General features: G+C 38.2%; 1 protein-coding gene across 11 annotated transcripts in view; it reads left to right on the top strand.

Moving 5' to 3' along the window:
- Nucleotides 1-20,099, top strand: part of UNC80 (unc-80 homolog, NALCN channel complex subunit) — a 242,910-nt gene that overhangs the window by 29,924 nt on the left and 192,887 nt on the right. For 6 of the 11 annotated variants that reach the window (XM_067740742.1, XM_067740738.1, XM_067740737.1 and 3 more), the window contains exons 8-13: nucleotides 9,561-9,822; nucleotides 10,801-10,935; nucleotides 13,350-13,566; nucleotides 14,525-14,689; nucleotides 15,630-15,898; nucleotides 17,236-17,595. In XM_067740742.1, coding sequence (XP_067596843.1) covers nucleotides 9,561-9,822; nucleotides 10,801-10,935; nucleotides 13,350-13,566; nucleotides 14,525-14,689; nucleotides 15,630-15,898; nucleotides 17,236-17,595 — 1,408 coding nt within the window. The remainder of the gene's footprint in view (nucleotides 1-9,560; nucleotides 9,823-10,800; nucleotides 10,936-13,349; nucleotides 13,567-14,524; nucleotides 14,690-15,629; nucleotides 15,899-17,235; nucleotides 17,596-20,099) is intronic. The other 5 variants (XM_067740745.1, XM_067740746.1, XM_067740744.1 and 2 more) reach the window with 1 other exon arrangement.

Genomic DNA, 20,099 nt, shown 5'->3' with positions numbered 1-20,099 from the left:
TGAGCTCTCCTCAGATCTCTGGGAGGGAGGAGTCTTGGGGAGAAAATCATTGTCCTTCTTCCTTCCCATCTCCTGTGGGAGCCTCCTGTTGCAGAAGTCACCCTGGAGCGAAAGGCATGGGAACCTTCTATAGAGTCTATACAGACCAGTCTTTCTGGACATGGAGGTAGAGAAGGGTGGAAAGTGGATGGGGTTGGGGAGCAGCAGGGTTGGAGGCAAATAAGAGATATCCTGCACAAGAGGAGAACCTTAATTTTGAATCTAACCCTCATACTTCTTATGAAACCTCAGCAATTCACAATTCTGAGACTCAGCCTTTTAAATAAAATGATTATATAATGAAAAGTTAGATAATAAAGTATTTTGAAAGAACAGTCTAACACATCACCCGGAGGATGATGAGACATTTGTATAAAACTATATATATAAATAATATAAATTACATATATAAATATTTACATTATACATTTATTATATATTTATGTTATATATAATGGATGTACAGAGTTCTGTATAAATGTGTATCAATATATATGTATATTATATAAAATATAGTGTACATATGGATAGAGTTTCTGTATATATAAATAGTGGATATTTAGTCTATATTGATGAAGTTCAAGATCTTGGCTAAAATTCTCTAAAGAAACACAGAGAAAAGTACACAACACCCAAGTGGTTAATTTTATGTATTTTTACAGGTGAATACACTAGAGTAATCAGCACCCAGGTGAAATAGAACATTACAAGCACCCCAGCCTGGTAGATCATATAACACCTAATTAATTTTTGTTAAATGAATATACGTACTAGCATTTTTTTGCCTATTCTCCTTTGGCTGACTTTGAGAATGTTCTCTAGGTTTTTACTGTAACAAAATTGCTACAATAAACATTCTTGTGCATGTCTCCTTGTGTACAAGGGTTTCTCTAAGGTGGACTTTCTGGATCATAAGGCAGGGACACTGTAAAATTTACTAGATATCACCAAATTGCACCCTGAAAGGGTTTACCAGCAGTGTATGAGCATTCCCATGTATTTGCACCCTCCGCATTTCTTACTGTCTTCAGGCTTCTATACTCTCACAGATCTGATGGGTGTGAGGTGATATCTCATTGTGGTCTAAGTCTACATTTCCCTGATTATTCATGAAGTAGAGTATCTCTTTATGTTTATTCTCTCTTTAGGTTTTCTTTCTGGTGAAATTTCCTTCCATATCCTTTGCTCCATTTGAACTATTTGTCTTTTTCTTACTGATTTATAAGCATTCTTTATTAATGAGAAGAATAATCCTTTGTAGGCTAAATACATTTCAATTATCTTTTATATTTTGTAGACTTTTCACTTTGTTTATGTTTTTTAATAGAAGTTTTACATTTGAAATAGTCGAATTTATCAATACTCTCTTAAAATAGTTGGGGATGGTATCTTCTTTAAGAATCCTTTCATATTGGTTATAAATATTTTCTCCATAGTTTTCTTCTGTTTTGCCTTTGCTATGTCTCCAGTTCATCTAAAGTTGGCTTTTTCTGATACATGGTGGTATGAAATAGGGATTTGGTTTCTCCACATGAATGACTCACTTTTTCCCTCAGCATTTCTTAAACAGTTATTTTCCTGCAGATTTGTAACTTTATTGAGTATCAGTATCCACATATGTGAATGTATGATTTTGGGGCGCTCCATTCTGTTGCATCTGCCTATTTGCCTGACTCTACCCATATTCTACAGTCTTATTATAGCTCTTTTCTCATTTTTGTTATTGACTTTAATAAATTAATAATAAATTTTATAAAAGGTTTTGTGCATCTATTAAGAAAATCATGGGACATGTTCTCCTATAATCTTTTTAGGTAGTAAATTAATAGATTTTCTAATAATAAATCATCCTTAAATTCCTGGGGAAAACCCAATTTGTGCATTGCTGGATGTAGTTTGTTAATATTTTATTATTTTTACATTGTGCTCACAAATGAGTGTGGCTTTTGGTTTTCCTTTCCTGTTCTGTTCTTGTCTGGTTTCAGTAGCAAATTTATAATAGCCTCATGAAAAGAATGTTCCCTCATTTTTCTGTCTTTGGAACACTTTGTATAAAACTAGAAATAACTGTTTCCTTAATATTTAATGAAATTTGGCTGTAAACCTTCTGGGCTTGATATATTTTTAAAATAAACTTTATTTACCACAGTTCTATTTTTAAAGGTGGTGGGTCTATTTAGGTTTTAATTTCTTCTTGAATCAGTTTGGTTGGATAAATACGTGTTCATCTAGGTATTCAAACTTTTAATTCCATTGTTCACAGTGTTTTCCCTCATTTCTGAAACTGTCACCATATCTAGTTATGTCTGCTTTTTCAGTGATAGTATTTTGATCATACTTTTTACTACATTTCTTGATTAATTTGTATTAGTTTTATCAAAGAAATAACATTTGTTTTTGTTAATCCTATCTATCTTTGTTTAATATTTCATTAGTATATGCTCCTATTTTATCTTTTTTTATTCTGTACTATTTGGGGGTTTATTTACTTTTTTTTTAACCTATTGAAGTAGATGCTTACTTCATTATTTTTCACTTCATTATGTTTCCTTTATCCTGCTATAAGCATGTAGATCTCTAAATGTTCCTCTCATTCCACTTTATCTGTATCTCACACGTTTTCATATGTGGAATCATTATCATTCCATGTAATATTTTAAAAATTCTAATTGTAACTTTTTATTTGACCCATGAGTTATTTCAAAGTGTATTTCTAAATTTGCTAACTGATGAGAGCTTTTCTTTTTGCTATTAGTTTCTACTGGAATTCAACTATGGTTAGAGTACTAGATTTATGTGAGATGTTGAGTTTTCAGTTTCTTTTGAGACTTCATTTGTAAACACTGCAAGGTACAAGAAAATAATGCTGAGTGTGTTATTCAGATCTCCTATATTCTTACTAATCTTTGTATGCTTGATCTACTATTTGATAGAAAATATGTGTTAAAATACTACTACTATTATTTATTTGTCTATTTTCCCCTTACAAGTCTCTCAGGTTTTGCTTTAAGCATTTGGTAGCATTCTTGTTAGGTATGTACAATACATGTTTAGAATTAGCATAGCTTCCTAAGTTTTTCTTTTAACATTATGGTGACAATCTTTATATCTAATAATACTTTTACCTCAAAGTTTATTTTTTATTATTGCTACACAAACTTCCTTTTAGTTATATTTGCATATCTATACCCATTCTCTCCCTTCCTAAATTTCTGTGCCCTCAACTTTTAGGATTTTCTTTTGTAATTAGCATGTGACTAAACCTTGTTTTTTAAATCCAATGTGAACATTTTTGTCTTCTAGCCCATGAATGTATTCAGTATTTATTTTGATAACTGCCATTTGGATTTATATTTTCCATTTTATTTTATTTTGTGCTTTTTATATACTCTGTTTTTTTTTTTTTTGTTTGTTTTTTTTTGCGGTACGCGGACCTCTTACTGTTGTGCCTCTCCCATTGCGGAGCACAGGCTCCGGACGCGCAGGCTCAGTGGCCATGGCTCACGGGCCCAGCAGCTCCGCAGCATGTGGGATCTTCCCGGACCGGGGCACGAACCCGTGTCCCCTGCATCGGCAGGCGTACTCTCAACCACTGCGCCACAGGAAAGCCCCTATACTCTGCTTTTTATGTTTCTTTTTTCTCTTCTGCTCTGCCTGTTAACTGATTGAGTTTTCTCTAATCTCCTTTTTTCTTCTATTGGAAGGAGATTTTCTATTATATGGCTACCATTGAAAGTATAACATGGATATTTATCTATTGAAAGTCAGAATTAAATAAAATCCCAGTGTTTCAGCTCTGCCTTGTTAGATATTGTTATATACACTTGTGAAAACATCACCAAAATCAAGATAATGAACATACCCCTCACCCTTTAAGGTTTCTTTGTGCCTTTTATAATTTTTCCCCTTCTGCACCCCACTCTTTCCTCGTTCATAGGCAACCAGTGATCTGCTTTCTGTCACTATGGATTAGTTTGCAGTTTTCCAGAATTTCATATAAGTGAACACATACTCTTTTTACTCAGTGTAATTATTGAATATATTAATAGTTCTCTTCCTTTTATTGCTGAGTAATATTCTGTCAAATGGATATGCCACAGTTTGCTTATCCACTTACCTGTTGATGTGCATTTGTGTTGTTTTAAGTTTGGGGCAATTCCATTCTTATAAAGTCCTTCTCCACTCCAAGATTATAAAAACAAATAGCCAATTTTTTTTCTAGTATTATTATAGTTTTATATATTTGCCTTTAAATCTTAATCTATCTTGATTTTATTTGGTGATAAAATATGCTAATTAAGAAAGGTTAAATTAAGTTTTTTTCTGAGGAGTAAGTCAATTATGCCAATATTATTGACTAGTATATTCTTGGAACTTTGATTCATGATAATTTGATTCATGACCTTTTTTATATATTAAATTCTTGTAAATATTTGAATCTTTTGTAGCTCCATATTTTATACCACTGAACTTTTGTTTAAACTCTTGGCTAAATATTATTGTTGTAAAGCACAGACTAATATCTGGCAATTTATACTCTTTATACTTCCTGTTAAACCTTTCTGGATTACTCCCAAACTTTTTTTCATCCATCCAGTTAAGTTTCAGAACAGTCTTATTGATTTATCAAAGATAAATCCCTTTAGAATTTTGGTTAGAATTTGTGATATTGTGATTTATAAAAAGAAATAGATGATATTTGGTCTTTGTCCTTGTTTCTGGTATAATGATCCTACAACCCTTAGAGTCTCCTAAGTGGCGAGAGGAGCAAAGGTGTCTTTTGTTATGTTAATGAGGTGACTTTTGGACAGCATCTAAGGTTAAGGGCTGGCTGCCAGGAGAACTAATCATGTGATTAGAGGGTTGGAAATTTTAGCCTCACCCCTGACCTCCCAAAAGGGGAGACAGACTGGAGGTTGAATTAGTCGCCAATGGCCAGTGATTTAATCAATCACTGCCTATGTAATGAAGCCTCCATAAAAACCCAAAAGAGAGGGTTCAGAGAGCTTCCAGGCTGGTGAACACATGGAAGTGCTGGGACAGTGGCGAGCCTGGAGAAGGCATGAAAGCTCCGTGCCCTTTCCCCATACCTTGCCTTATGCATCTCTTCTGTCTGGCTGTTCTTGAGTTATATCTTTTTATAATAAACTGATAATCTAGTGAGTACATGAGTTTCCTGAATGCTGTTAGCCTCTCTAGTGAATTAATTAAACCCAAGGAGGGGACCATGGGAACATCTGATTCATAGCCAGTCATTCAGAAGTACAGGTAACAACCTGGACTTGCAGCTGGAAGCTGAAGTCCTGGGGCAGGGGTTGTGGGAACCTCCAATCTATAGCTAGTAGGTCAGAAGCGCTGGTAACAACCTGGACTTGTGACTGGTGTCTGAAGTGGAGTGGGAGCAGTCTTGTAGCACTGAACCCTTAACCTGTAGTATCTGACATTGTCTCCAGGTAGGAGGTGTCAGAATTGAGTTATATTGTAGGACATCCAGTCGGCATCCAAAGAATTGTTGGTGATGTGGGAAACACTCCCTTCCTACTTCCACACAATGAAACTGGGTACAGAACACAAAAGAGAATTACATTAAACTTACAGATTCCACCTATAAAGAGTGGAAATCTTTATAGAATTGAGCATTTATTCCAATGATTATAGTTTGTCTTTTCGTTTATTAAGATTTTTAAAAATGTTCTATAGTACTGTCTATAGTGGTTTCCAAGCGTCGCCAGCTTCTTGTATTGCCATTCTCTTTTAGTTTGTGGGTTGATTTTCTAGGCTAACTTCTTTAGTGCCTGTGCAATCTTTCCTAATATATCCTGATACTGATTATTTTTTTCAGTGGTTTGTAAACCATAATATAGGACAATGATCAAATCTTATGTTGAGTGTTAGATATTCCCTACATAAACTGATACCAATTGATGTTAAATTGATCTTTCTTCCCCTTACTTTTTGGAGTAGATGTTTATCTTCAGTTTGTTAGGTCAAATATTATTTAAATTTGAATGTATTAATAAGTTATGTACGTGGGCTTCTCATTGCAGTGGCTTCTCTTGTCGCGAACATGGGCTCTAGGTGTGCAGGCTTGAGCAGTTGCAGCATGTGGGCTCAGTAGTTGTGGCACGTGGGCCCTAGAGCGTGCAAGCATCAGTAGTTGTGGCATGCAGGCTCAGTAGTTGTGGCGTATAGGCTTAGTGGCTCCGTGGCATGTGGGATCTTCCCGAACCAGGGATCAAACCCGTTTCCCCTGAATTTTCAGGCAGATTCTTAACCACTGTGCCACCAGGGAAATCCTGAAAAGGCCTTTCTTATTTACATTTTCAAACTGTTTATTGCTTGTATGTACAAAAGCCATTGATTTCATCATCTTTGTTTTGAATCCTTTTCTGAAGTTTATCAGTTTATTCAAATAAATGAAGACAGACAATAAGCATGTAAACAAAATAAATATAATTTCAAGTCATGCCACGTGCTATGAAGAAAATTAGAACAAGATGAAGAGATGAATAGTGGGTGAGTGAAGCCATTTCCCATAATGGTTAGGAAAGACCTCTCTGAAAAGATGACATTGGAACAGAACCCAGATAAAGCTTAGATCATAAGGATAGAAATTTCCACATAGAGAAAAGCTCTGAAGCAGGCAAAAGCTTGATGTATTCAGGGGTAGTAAGAAGGTCAGTGTGAGTGGAGCACAACTACCAGATGTATCCAGATGGGTCCAATCAGGAAGGAGAAACCACACAGTAATTTGAACAGGGCAAGTTTAATATAGTGAATTAAGTATAACAGAGGATTGGGGTAATGAGAGACCAGCTAGTAAGAAGTAAAGAGAATTCTAAAGCATATAGATATAGCAGATATAATGGAGCAGTCACCAACTTTGAAGCTCAGACACAACACCCAAGGAAGAAGCCCCTCCAGGACTGAGATCCAGACCTTGTTGGAGAGGACAGAGTCACACCTCACTGAATGGCAGAGAAGTCAGCGTGGTGCTGTATCAGGGGAACATGCTGGAAATCTGCCCTCTGGAACTTGTCAGAAATCCACTCTCTAGGGTGCTAGGGAAAGCTGTTCATGGCGGGGGGCTCTTAGTAGAGGCACTTTGCTACAGAACTTCCTGAAACGGGATGTGCCAGGGGAGCTGTTGACCACTGGGTGCTGCTAGCCACTGATCACGGAGGAGCTGGGCACAGGAAGAGCTGTGAGTGCGGCAGGAGCCTGGTGCTAGAAAAATCACCCAGGCTGCAGACCCTGCACACTGGGGAAGCCGTGTGCACTGCAGGAGCTCAGCACTGGATACACACAGACGCGACGGGAGCCTGGTACTGGAGAAGCTGCACACAGTGCAGGGATGTGCCAAGCAAGTCCATCAGAACCAGGAAGCAAAATTCTTTCCTCTTGCAATACCTCTTCCATTCCCTCTACTGACAACGCTTAACATCATGCCAGCTGTCAACAGAAAAATATTTAAAGGACTCAAATCCATTTTCACAGAGCAAGCAGAAAAGATGAACTTGGAGTTAAGAGGGAAAAAATAAATAACTGGCATACCAGTGCAAGCATGATAATGAGGTTAGAGTGATAGACACAGCCAGATTATGCAGGCCATGTTGGCCACTGTAAACAGCTTGCATTTCATTTTAAAATCTTTATTTAAAAATCTATTGGAGGGGTTTGAGCAGAGGAGTGGAAAACAAGAGAAGAAGCAATAAGACTAGGAAGAAGTAATTGCAGTAAAGCCTAATGGGACATGTTGGGGTCTGTGGAGCAAAGTGGTTGGAAGGAGAATCTATGGGACTTCCTGATGGATTAAAAGTTGCCATGCTGTTGATGTCCAAAGCGTATTCTAGCTCCCTGTAAGAGGGATAAACTCTAACATTCCATACATAGGAACTGATACGAAGAAACACTTTCTACAACCAGTTTACTGCCCACTTGGTTAAATAATTAGTATCGTAGCAACTTATGTGGTTGAATTGTAACTTATACTCAGTTTGCTACTTCCATTAAAATATTCAAGAATATTAGACTACAAGATAGCATCAACGGTCACAACCATCGTGTACATAGACAGTCACCCCTCCACATGCCAGACAATGCTAATGAGAGTAGAGAGGAGAAAGGGCATCACGTGCTTTGGTAAGGGAGTAGAAAGGCTATGAAAATGATTCACAGGGCACCAGACCTCGTCGGGGTTTGTATATCTGAACTTTTTACTGCACGCACAGTAAGAAATATATTTTACATGACTCATGGCAAGTATGTAAAGTGAAAAAGTATCACCAACCATACAAATCCTTACTCCATTTGTTGCATTTTGATAGTTTTTATTCTAGTTAACATTTTAATAATAGTCATATCCTTTTGAATTAATTTCCTGAACCAGTAATGAGTCATAACCTCCAATTCAAAAAATATGTGCCTAGTAAATTAAGGAGAACCTTTCCTTCTCACTCTCAGTGGCTGCATTTTTCTTTCTTTCTTTTTTTTTTTCTGAAGCTCTTCACGTGGGGGTGGCACCATTTGCTAGTTGATAGCAGGGTATAAAAGTTTCTCTTTTGCATCATTTAATTCAGGAAGAAATTATGCTGGGGGTTAATTTCAGATTTTAGATTTAAGATTCCATCTTTGGATTCCAGAAGTTCTAAGTTTATAATTTGTCATGTATTGTCTATCATTCTCACCAGACCATACGTTCCTCAAGGTGAGGAAGTTGAACTTACCTTCATATCCCCTAAGATACCTGAGATGCTGAGCAATTGCTTAAAACTAATTTGTAGTGCAATGAAGTTGAACATTAAATAATGAATATATCGTATGTGTAAACTGAATAATAGAATTCCAGAATTCTGAGATTTTTTTAAAAATTAGTTTTGCTGTCTTATATGGATATGACTTTAGAATTTTCAGAATGATTTCATTTTCCTCAGAGTATAACTTCTGTTCGTTTAGTACTTTGCAGTTTGCTTGGCTCCTTTACATAATATTATCAAACTGAAATTAAAATATCCCAGTGAAGTACACAAATATTATGTCCATTTCTATCAAGGTACAAGTCAACCTGATAGCTTAGCATAAAAGAAACATCATGATCTGAACCTCATCTGTTTTTATAGACTCTCATCAGTGCCCACCACCCAAATTACTCACCAGCTATACCAACTGCATGATTCTCCCCCACCGACTTAAAACTCTTGATTTTTTAAAAACTCCATGCCTTCGTAGGCATTGTTCCCTCTGACTGAAATGCTGATCCACTCTCCTGACCCATCCTCAACTTTGCTTGTATAATTGCTACCTATCCTTCAAAACTCTCTCAAATGTCTCTACTTCTAGGTAGTATCTAGCAAAAGCAAAATGAGTGAGACCAGTTAGGAGGACAGTAGAGTAAATCAGACAAGAGATAAGTGAGTGAATAAATGACCAAATGAGAAAAGCAGAGCTATAAGCTACATTGTGCCTCCCCTTGGAATGTATGACTGCCAGGATAATCACGTTCTTTCTGCCATTGGGAACAGGGTCTCTCTCGTGATTCCTCCATGCCAAAGGTCCCGCTATGCCACCTACTTTGACGTTGCTGTTCTTCGCTGCCTACTCCAGCCCCATTGGTCTGAGGAGGGCACTCAGTGGTCTCTGATGTACTATCTACAAAGGCTGAGACACATGTTGGAAGAGAAGCCACAAAAGCCCACAGAGCCGGATATTCCTCTCCTGCCCAGACCCAGAAGTAGCTCCATGGTGGCGGCAGCTCCCTCACTAGTGAACACACACAAAACCCAAGTAAGAGAAACTTGGTCCATTATCATTTGAGCCAACAACTTCAGCCATAACAGATTCTTTGTTTCTTCTGTGCATCCAGCTCTTATTTATCCCAGTGCTGACTGTTGGATTGGTGGGTTACTCTGATGCTATTTTCCATCTTTTACTGCTGGACCCTTTTGCCGTTCTTTAGCATTTAATTGACCATTCAAAGAGGTGCTATCTAAATGCCTCTTACACACAGTCATCTAGAGTAAGCCTCTGTTGATCCAGGATAATGGAAAATGGATCCTCTGGTTAATCAAAGTGCTAGTCAATTGAGAGTTTTCACATATAAGTGTCAATTGATGATATTATAAAATGCATGACACTAGCACTTTACTGAACGTGATTTAACCTCCTTTTGCATAACTCAACATTTTCCAGTGCCTCAATGTCGTCATTAGCAATTTCATTTTTTGATATATAGTCTCGCTCTTTATTATAGATGTTTGGAGGAGTAAACTGAATGTGTACTGATGACATCCCCCTGAAAATCGCTTTTTGATAAATGAAAGTCCTAATACCAGCTTGAATGCTTGTTCTTTTCATCCTTTTCATCAATACCACATATTGACTATGTAGAGAAAAGTACGATTCACTGCGTGTTCCAGTCGTCTGGGCTTACTGAAATGTGATTTGGCTGCGTCTAAAAGATGTCTGCGTATTCTGAAAATAAACAGGAGCAATATCAGAATGAAAAGGAAATATGCTCTGTTTTAGTAATAGATGGTTCTGCCCAAAGTGAATATCTCCTCTGGTGAATCATTAAATGTAAAAATACTTTTTTTTTTTTTAATAGAAAGAGAAAAAGAGATACCTGTCCCCTCCTTATTTTCTTAGCTTTCCTAAATCTGGAACTTTGTAGTCTCACTGTTGAAACTCCAAACAGAAGTTACAATTAATATGAAATATATCTCTAAGTCCTTGATCATTAATCTACCTTTATTGTCTACTAAGGATCTCACCATGAAGTGTAATGAAGAGGAAAAATCTCTCAGCTCTGAGGCTTTTTCCAGAGTTTCATTGACCAACCTACGTAGGTCTGCAGTCCCGGATCTTTCTTCAGACCTTGGCATGAACATTTTTAAGAAGGTGAGTAGAACCATTTATGTTCTTTGCATTTTGGTAATAAAAAAAAAAATACACGGTGGGGCATGAGGTGCTTCTGATCATGCTGCAGAGTTGGGTGGGATGGGGAAGGACTTCAGAACAGAGGTCCACTCCCAATTATAGCACTGGCTGGCAGCATGACCTTGGGCAGCATGACCTTGGGCAAGTCCCTCCTTGTGCATGAGTACTTCCCATTCTACATGTCATGTGGGGTTGTTACAGAATTCAATCCTGATGATGTGTGTAAAGTGCTTTTAGTAGCGTGGTTATGGACAAGGTTGTAGTAGCAGTAATGGTAACTTACATTTGTATGGCTCATTCTCATTTTACCTAGCACTTTATATAAATAATTCTCATTTAATCCAATGAGATTTTTTTCCCCTAAGGTCTGTTTTGTTGTTTTCTTTTTAATTTATTTATTATTTATTTATTTATTTTTGGCTATGTTGGGTCTTTGTTGCTGCGCACGGGCTTTCTCTAGTCGTGGTGAGCGGGGGCTACTCTTCGTTGCAGTGAGCAGGCTTCTCATTGTGGTGGCTTCTCTTGTTGCAGAGCACAGGCTCTAGGCGCACGGGCTTCAGTAGTTGTGGCACACAGGCTCAGTAGTTGTGGCTCACGGGCTCTAGAGTGCAGGCTCAGTAGTTGAGGTGCACGGGCTTAGTTGCTCCGCAGCATGTGGGATCTTCCCGGACCAGGGCTCGAACCCGTGTCCCCTGCATTGGCAGGCGGATTCTTAAGCACTGTACCACCAGGGAAGTCCTCCAATGAGATTTTTATTCTCCACAATTTACACCTAAGAAACTGGGTCTTACTGCAGTTCTTAAAGTGTTGGGATCATCATGGAACATTTATTCTTGAAATCATCTCTGTTTCAAAGGCAATGGACAAATCAAGTTTTGTTGATGAAGTAGTAAATCCTTATAACTGATCCCTAGGTTTATGACCATCACTTCTCTTTGTGAATGACAGTGTAGGTTTCCATTCAATAAACATTTATTGAACATCCATAAGAAGCTAGAACCCTAAAGGTGGGAAATTAAAGGTGGAGTCTTTGTGCAAATAAACTGACTTGGGAGTCAGTTGACTGGGGTTCAAATTCCAACCCTACCACTTTCTACCTATGCGATACTGGCAAAATGATATTGGTTTCTTCATCTATAAATGGGTACATAATATACTTACCTCAAAAGGTTATGAGGATTGAGATAATGCATGTAACGTCTTTATTGTGCCTGGCACTTAGCAAGTACTCAATAAATGTTAATTATTATTCTCCAAAAAAAATATGAAATGAAATGAGACTGAGCCTTAAAAACTTTATGTAGTTTTTGAAAGGTTGAGTCCAAACTCAAAACTAGGTCTTCTAACTAAGTAATTCATGCTCTTATGAATCCACACTTCACCTCTCTATTTTATAAGTGAATGGAGCTAATCAAATAGAAAATAATACATGTAGAATAATATATGTGTGATGGCTTATTTTTCTCTTTTGCAAAATGACTGGTTTATGTCAGTGAATAACACAGAATTAACAACCTATCTATGAACTCAGAGTGTTGCCACACAAGCAGTGCTCTGCCTTCATTGATGATGTAGTAATAAGCAATGGCTGTAGTTTTTCTAAAAATGTCAATCAGTGGGGGCAAAAGAGGTTTTCCATACTGGCTGCACATGAGAATCTGCAGAACTTAAAAAAATTCAAGTGCCCAGGTCTGACCCCACACCTATTCAGTCACAATTGCTGAAGGTTAGGCCCAGACGTCGATATATTTTAAAAGATTTCCAAGCAATTCTAAACTCTTAGTTATACTGGACCTTGAACTTATTTGACTGGTAGGAGTATAGAGTTGCCTCTCCTTATGGGCAGAGGCACACATATGAAGTTGTTTGGTTGAAACAATGTATCTCAGTCTGGAGAAATGGAACAGAAAAAGACTGGCTGATCCAAGTGATGGCTCAGGGATCCTATACTCTAATCCAGGGCTTCTCAAGTTTTACCAAGCATCAGAATCACCTACAGGGCTTATGAAAACACATTGCTGGTTTCCCCTTTTTGGTTTCTGATGCGGTATGTCTGGGGTTGAACCTGAAAATCTGCATTTCTGACAGTTTCCCAGGCACTGATGCTGCTGGTCTAGGAACTACACTTTGAGAAGCACTCCTCAAACCCAACCCAGCAAAAGAAAAAAAAGCCCAGGAAATACATTATCTTTCCCTTAGTTTCTTTCACTCTTTTGACACATTGTAGAAATTTCTTCCATCTCTACTGGATGACATTCAGTGACTTTCCAGGTCTCCTTTTCCTGTATTTTACCCCAGGTCATGGAGCCCTTTGGGAAGCAAACTGTAACCTTGCCTTTGCCCTGTGCCTGACCCTTCATCTCTCATTTCTGTAGTTCAAGAGCCGCAAAGAAGACAGAGAGAGAAAAGGTTCCATCCCATTCCACCACGCGGGGAAGAGGCGGCCTCGGAGAATGGGAGTGCCATTCCTGCTGCACGAGGACCACCTGGATGTGTCCCCCACCTGCAGCGCATTCTCCTTCGGAAGTTTCTCCGGGCTTGGAGAAGACAGGCGAGGCATGGAAAAAGGAGGCTGGCAAACCACCATTTTAGGTGACCACAAAGACCTTCCAAAGTAGGGCAGAGCTTCAGTGACCTGTTTAGAAATCTGGATCTAGGGCTCCCAGGGAAATGTGGATCTTTCTTGAACAGTTTAGTCAAGGAATTTGGGCCCAAATACAGGCTCCCCAGGACCAAAATAATGCTGTGTCTTCATAGCCAAAGAAATGCAGATAATTGAATTATGCAGCAATCCTGTTTAATTAGACAGGTCATAGCCCTATTTCTTAGATCATTCTATAGTTCAATGATTTTATTTTATTGAAGTATAGTTGATATACAATATTGTGTTTCTTCTGTACAGCAAAGTGACTCAGATATATATAGATATATAGATATTCTTTTTCATATTCTTTTCCATTACGATTTGTCACAGGATATTGACTGTAGTTTCCTGTGCTGTACAGTAGGATGTTCTTTATCCATCCTATATATAATAGTTTGCCTCTGCTCATCCCCAATTCCCATTCCTTCTCTCCCCTCCTCCACCCCCTCCACCTTGGCAACCGCAAGTTTTCTATATTAGATCATTCTTGATGTGGACACATGGCCTTAGAGGGTTCTGTGCATTAACTTTCATTGTGAATCCAAAGACAGACTTCCCTTTAACTCAGATATTAAAAAGGGAAGATGTAACGAAAAGAAAAAGGAGCTTTTTTTTTTTATCTTTCTGGATGTCATATTAAGAAGCCCAGCTTAAAAGCAAGAGCTGACAGCTAGCGGGGGCCGAACAGATGGTTTCTGACATTTGGCTTAGATTGGGGCTGACCTTATCACAGGCAGCGTCATCAATCATCTCGACCCTGAACGTTCCCAAGGCAGGCTAGTCGGCTGTGCCTCACATACTGCCTAATACCCCCTCACTATCACTGCTGTCCTTTGGACAGACAGAATCTTGGCAGAGAATCTTTCAGATTTTCAAACCCTCTTGTGGTGCTCTTGTCCATCTCAGGGAAATTTACCCGGCGGGGCAGCTCGGACGCGGCCACTGAGATGGAGAGCCTGAGCGGCAGGCACTCTCACTCTCATCACACGCTGGTGAGCGACCTGCCGGACCACTCCAACAGCCATGGGGAAAACACCGTCAAGGAAGGTGGGTTGGAGGCGGCCGCTACAGGTGGGCGTCCAGGTTCCGTTTCCTGTTTTTATTCCATGTTCCATTTTCATTGTAATCTGGCTCCGTGTGCTTTTTGAAAAATTGCATTCGTGTATTATATTGCTTGATAATTTACTTGTGAGCCATTCTTAAAATTTCCTCAGTAGCAAGAGCTATTGGATAGCACACTATGAACACCATGCCTCTCAGGGAAAGCAAGGGCAAGCCATTCATGGTTGTTTTCGAAAGAGCATAGACCTACAGAGCTTGGAGAAACTTGAGGGCATCTGTGATGTCCCTCTGAAGGGCTTGTCCACTTTCTGTGGGAGGAAAGTCCCTGCCTTCCGAGACCACCTATTCCCTTTCCAGACAGCCGCTATTTTGTGCTTTCTGTGGAGCAAATGTGTGTCTCTGGATGGGATCCAAGATGGGGGTTTCTTATTCTGTGCTCTTAACCTATGAGCATAAATTTAGTCCCTCTTTTCCCTGGGCTGTACTTCAAGTATTTGATGACATCTATTAGTTACCACCACAAATTTATGTTCCATTATTCTTAAGCAAAGGTGAAAAAGAATATTTCTTGTTTGCTGTTACCTAAATATACTAGATAAAACCAAATATTTTAACAGCTATTTACTTGTGGGGAATACTTCAACCAAACTGGTTTAACTATACCAATAGGGTCTGTCATCTAACAGTGAGTAAAATGCACCTGTTAGACAAAAAATTCTAGCCTGGGTCTCAAGGAAGCCAGTTAAGAATTCACATTTTCTATAGCCTTCATTGTTTATCAGATATTACATGACTTAACATCATGGGAGTTGAGAATAGCTTTGAGACTATTAGTCAAATATCTGCTAATGCTGTGATCGTGGTCATTATTTAAATAGTAGTATAACTGTCTAACATGATGTCGTAGGTTAATATGGGGAAAACTAAGACATTGCTTTCCTTTTTTTAGTGCGATCCCAGATCTCCACTATCACAGTTGCAACCTTCAATACCACATTGGCGTCATTTAACGTAGGCTATGCAGACTTTTTCAGTGAGCATATGAGGAAGCTCTGCAACCAGGTGCCTATACCTGAGATGCCACATGAACCCCTGGCATGTGCAAACCTGCCTCGAAGCCTCACAGACTCCTGCATAAACTACAGCTACTTGGAAGACACAGAACATATTGATGGGACCAATAACTTTGTCCACAAGAATGGCATGCTTGATCTTTCTGTAAGGAGCAAGAATTTTTCTTACTGAAGCTTGAAAGATATTGAATCTTTGGCCCAGTTTTGACAGTGTTGAATAAAATGTGCATATAAATTCTTAGAAATGTTGAGCCTTTAAACGAAAAATCTACCCTTTAAAAAAAATATTTATTTATTTGGTTGTGCTGGGTCTTAGTTGTGGCAGGCAGGCTCCTTAGTTGCGGCTCGCCAGCTCCTTAGTTGAGGCACATGGCCTCCTTAGTTTTGGCATACACGTGGGATCTAGTTCCCTGACTAGTATCGAACACCGGCCCCCTGCATTGGGAGTGTGGAGTCTTAACCACTGTGCCACAAGGGAAGTCCCTGAAAAAGCTACCCTTTTTAAAAAAATTTCACAAGTGTATCACCCATCTTAGATGCACCTTTTCTTTTCTTTTTTTCTTAAGCATTACATTAGATTTGATCTGATCTCAGAATAATTTTATAATCTAAAAGCATTAGTGAATCCTGAATACACGTAGTAAATGTGTGTGTGTGTGTGTGCATGCGCGCATGCGCGCACACGCACGCCAAGTCCTTCTTTCCTAGAATGGAAATAAAAAATTCTCAGTTTGTTTCCTTTTGTTATATAAGCAGCATGACTATAAACCACTCATATAGCAGGAGAAAATGAATAGAAGTCCATTAAAACATTTAAACCTGCATTCTCAAGAATGCCTGTCTTAATTATGGTTATTAGCAAATGAAAGGGTTGCTATATTTTACAAATATATGTCACACAATTTTTTAATTTCACATTAGGGAAACTGTGTCAGCAAATAATTTAAAATTTTAAAATCAATATAAGGACATAATTTAAACATGCAAATATTTTGCTTTTAAAATTGAACGTAGATAATGATACAATTGCGAATGTGCAAATGTTCCTCTATTATGTGCGTAAGGAAACCATTTCCCTTCACCCATTATTGGTAGAAAGCATTATTGGCAGGGAATTAAAACACTTTGATTTTAAAAATCAGTTGAACAAGTTTCCATTTGGGCAAATAATTACTCTCCCATTAATTCATTATGTTTTGCTATCTCCATTAACTGTCTATATTATGGCAAGTCTTAGAGTCCTTAAGTGATATAACACACTTATACATTTTTAATTCCTTGGGTGATTTGTACTCTATATTAAGCACATACACAAGGTCCCAATGCAGCTTAATAAGATCATCTGAAAATTACCTGAATTATTTATGCTTAAGTGCATAGAACAGCCTAAAGGAAATATATTAAATGGAATAACCAAATCTATTTAGGAAGAGGTAATTCAAGTAACTTAATCACTCTCAGTTTACTTTTGTCTTCCCCCAGGTGGTTCTGAAGGCTGTTTATCTTGTCCTTAACCATGACATCAGTTCTCGCATCTGCGATGTGGCACTGAACATCGTGGAATGCTTGCTTCAACTTGGTGTGGTGCCCTGTGTAGAAAAGAACAGAAAGAAGAGTGAAAACAAGGAGAACGTGACTGTGGAAAAAAGACCAAGTGAGGGAACATTCCAGTTCAAAGGAGTATCTGGAAGTTCCACCTCTGGATTTGGGGGCCCTTCAGTTAGTGGAGCTGGAGATGGAGGAGGAGAAGAAGGAAGAGGTGGTAATGGAGGAGGTGGAGGAGGTGATGGAGGTGGAGGTGGAGGAGGCCCCCATGAGAAGAACGATAAGAACCAAGAGAAGGTATGACTGGACCACATTTTGTGTCCTCTTGAAATGTTGTTCCTGATTTCTTTCCAAATCTTTCTTGCCAGCAATTTGTTGACTCAGAATAGCAGCTAGTCACTAGAGCATGAAAGTGGTGAGTCTAGAAATCTCTTCATTAGGTTCTCAGCAGGTATTAGTAAAAACAGTTACGTGAAATTGTATCCTACATTCAGAAGCCATTGCCATCCAAGCAGTGTTAGAACGAATTCCCTGGTTATGTTAATTCTGCAAGAGAATATCTCAGATACACTACATTGCCATAATTCTCAGTCTGCCAACAACAGTCCCTCTCTCAAAACTTTCAGGGTCTGACCTAATGGAGTGGCATTCTAGTCTTCTTAGGCGGCCAAAACAAAATACAATAGATTGGGTGACTTAAACTACAGCAATTTATTTCTCACAGTTCTGGACGCTGAGAAGTCCAAGATCAAGGTGCCAGCAAGGTAGATTTCATTCTGAAGCATCTTCTCTTGGCTTGTAGGTGGCTGCCATTTTGCTATGTGCTCCCATGACATCTTTTTTCTATGTGCACGCAGAGAAAGAGAGAGCAAGCTCTCCAGTGTCTCTTCTTATAAGGGCATTAATCCTATTGTACCAGGACTCCACTCTCATGACCTCATTTAACCCTAAAATTTACTTACCAAAGGCTACATCTCCAAATGCCATCACCCTGGGGGGTTAGGTCTTTAACATATGAATTTGGGGGAGACGCAAACATTTAGTCCATCATAAGCAGTATAATTTTCCTGAAAAAATTTAAATAAAGTTCTTTCTCTTGATTTAAGGAACACATTTTTAAGTAGCCTGCTTCAATCACAGGTAAAGGGAAAGAAAGGGAAAATTTTTGTTTAGTTAGTTGCTTTGCTGGTGTTGGTTTGGAAGACTAGCCTTGGTTCTCTTATGTCTCAGTGTGTCACTTCCAGGTGTCCTTAGCTTTCTTATTACTGATTGTTCCTGAATTTAATTCCCTTTGACTTGACAACACCTGATTTATGATCTCAGTGCTTAATGTCATTAATTAGTTTTCTCTTTTAATTTGAATTTTAAATAAGAACTACTACAGCTTAAACCCATATAATTTATGCTGATTTCAATTTGGGGTTTTAGTTGGAAAATGCTATTAAGGAATTGAAATCAACAAGAGATTTGAATCTCTAACAGGTGACAATCTACACATCAGGCCAAGTGTTTAGAAGTGTAAGATTTCACTGTACAGAGTTCTACCACCAACATATTATCTAGAATATAAATTGTTATTTTCTTGTAGGCTATCAGGTTTTTACATCTGAATAAGTGTTTCAGTGCTCTTTCCTCTTTCATATTTTTTTCTCCATCTCTTTCCAGTCCTACCCGATGCATGTTTAATGTGCATTTAATCATCTCTGTTTCTTCCCTGATTGTCTACTCTCATTTTTCCCAATATTTGTGGGCTCTGATCTAATTATTTCTGCCCCAATATTCTTAGGTTCCTGAACCTAAGCTTTTCTTTAGGATTTCTTCTCCTGCCTCAATCATGTATATGTTTTCCAATTCTAATAGAATCTTCTGGTACTTAAGGTCCCCAACTTCTTACTTTCCCAAACATCACTGAAGACAATCCAACGATCCTCAGATCTTACTGTAGATGAAAATTATCTAAATGATGATATAGATCACAAGGGATTTGATATTGAATCCTAAGATCTAAGGAATTATTCAATCAACAGTTATGTAGGAATTAGCAAACAAATACAAGTTATAAGGACCAAATTTATAAACACAGCAAACAGTGAGATTCTTAAATTTTCAATTTTTTTACCTGTCAATTTAGGTGGCCACTCAAAGAGAGAATAGTGCTATGTTATTATGTCATAATATTCAGGGGAAAATAGAAAAAAATTAAAGTTGTGAAATTTTGATAAGCTCTTATCAGTAAAGCTTAGATATTCCCTAAATTGATGAGGGCTTTGTTATGTTTATGAGGATCTCTGAAGTTCATTATTAGAATTTTGTTTCTGTTTTGTTTTTGTTTTTAGTTCAAAAATTTCACCCAAGTAGTGGGGATTTCTTTTGGTTTTGTTTTTTTTTAATATTTATTTATTTGGTTGCACCAGGTCTTAGTTGTGGCAAGCATGCTCCTTAGTTGCAGCTCCCGGGCTCCTTAGTTGCGGCACGTGGACTCCTTAGTTGTGGCATACAAACTCTTAGTTGTGGCATGCATGTGGAATCTAGTTCCCCAACCAGGGATCGAACCCAAGCCCCCTTCATTGGGAGTACGGAGTCTTATCTACGGCGCTACCAGGGAAGTCCCCAAAGTAGTGTTTTCATCTACTTTCATATTAAAGAACTGCAAGTCTCTTACCTATTTAAAATCTAGCTGTCATACTAGAAACTTGATAATATAAATGCTACTTGATAATATAAATGCTCTTTAACCAAATCAGGATGGGATTTTACAGAGTCAGATAATGTGTTCTCCAAAACAGCCACCAAAGATACAA

This window comes from Pseudorca crassidens, chromosome 6, assembly GCF_039906515.1.
Source record: "Pseudorca crassidens isolate mPseCra1 chromosome 6, mPseCra1.hap1, whole genome shotgun sequence".
NCBI classification, from domain to species: Eukaryota; Metazoa; Chordata; class Mammalia; order Artiodactyla; family Delphinidae; genus Pseudorca; species Pseudorca crassidens.
This window is presented reverse-complemented; position numbering and strand designations above follow the sequence as displayed.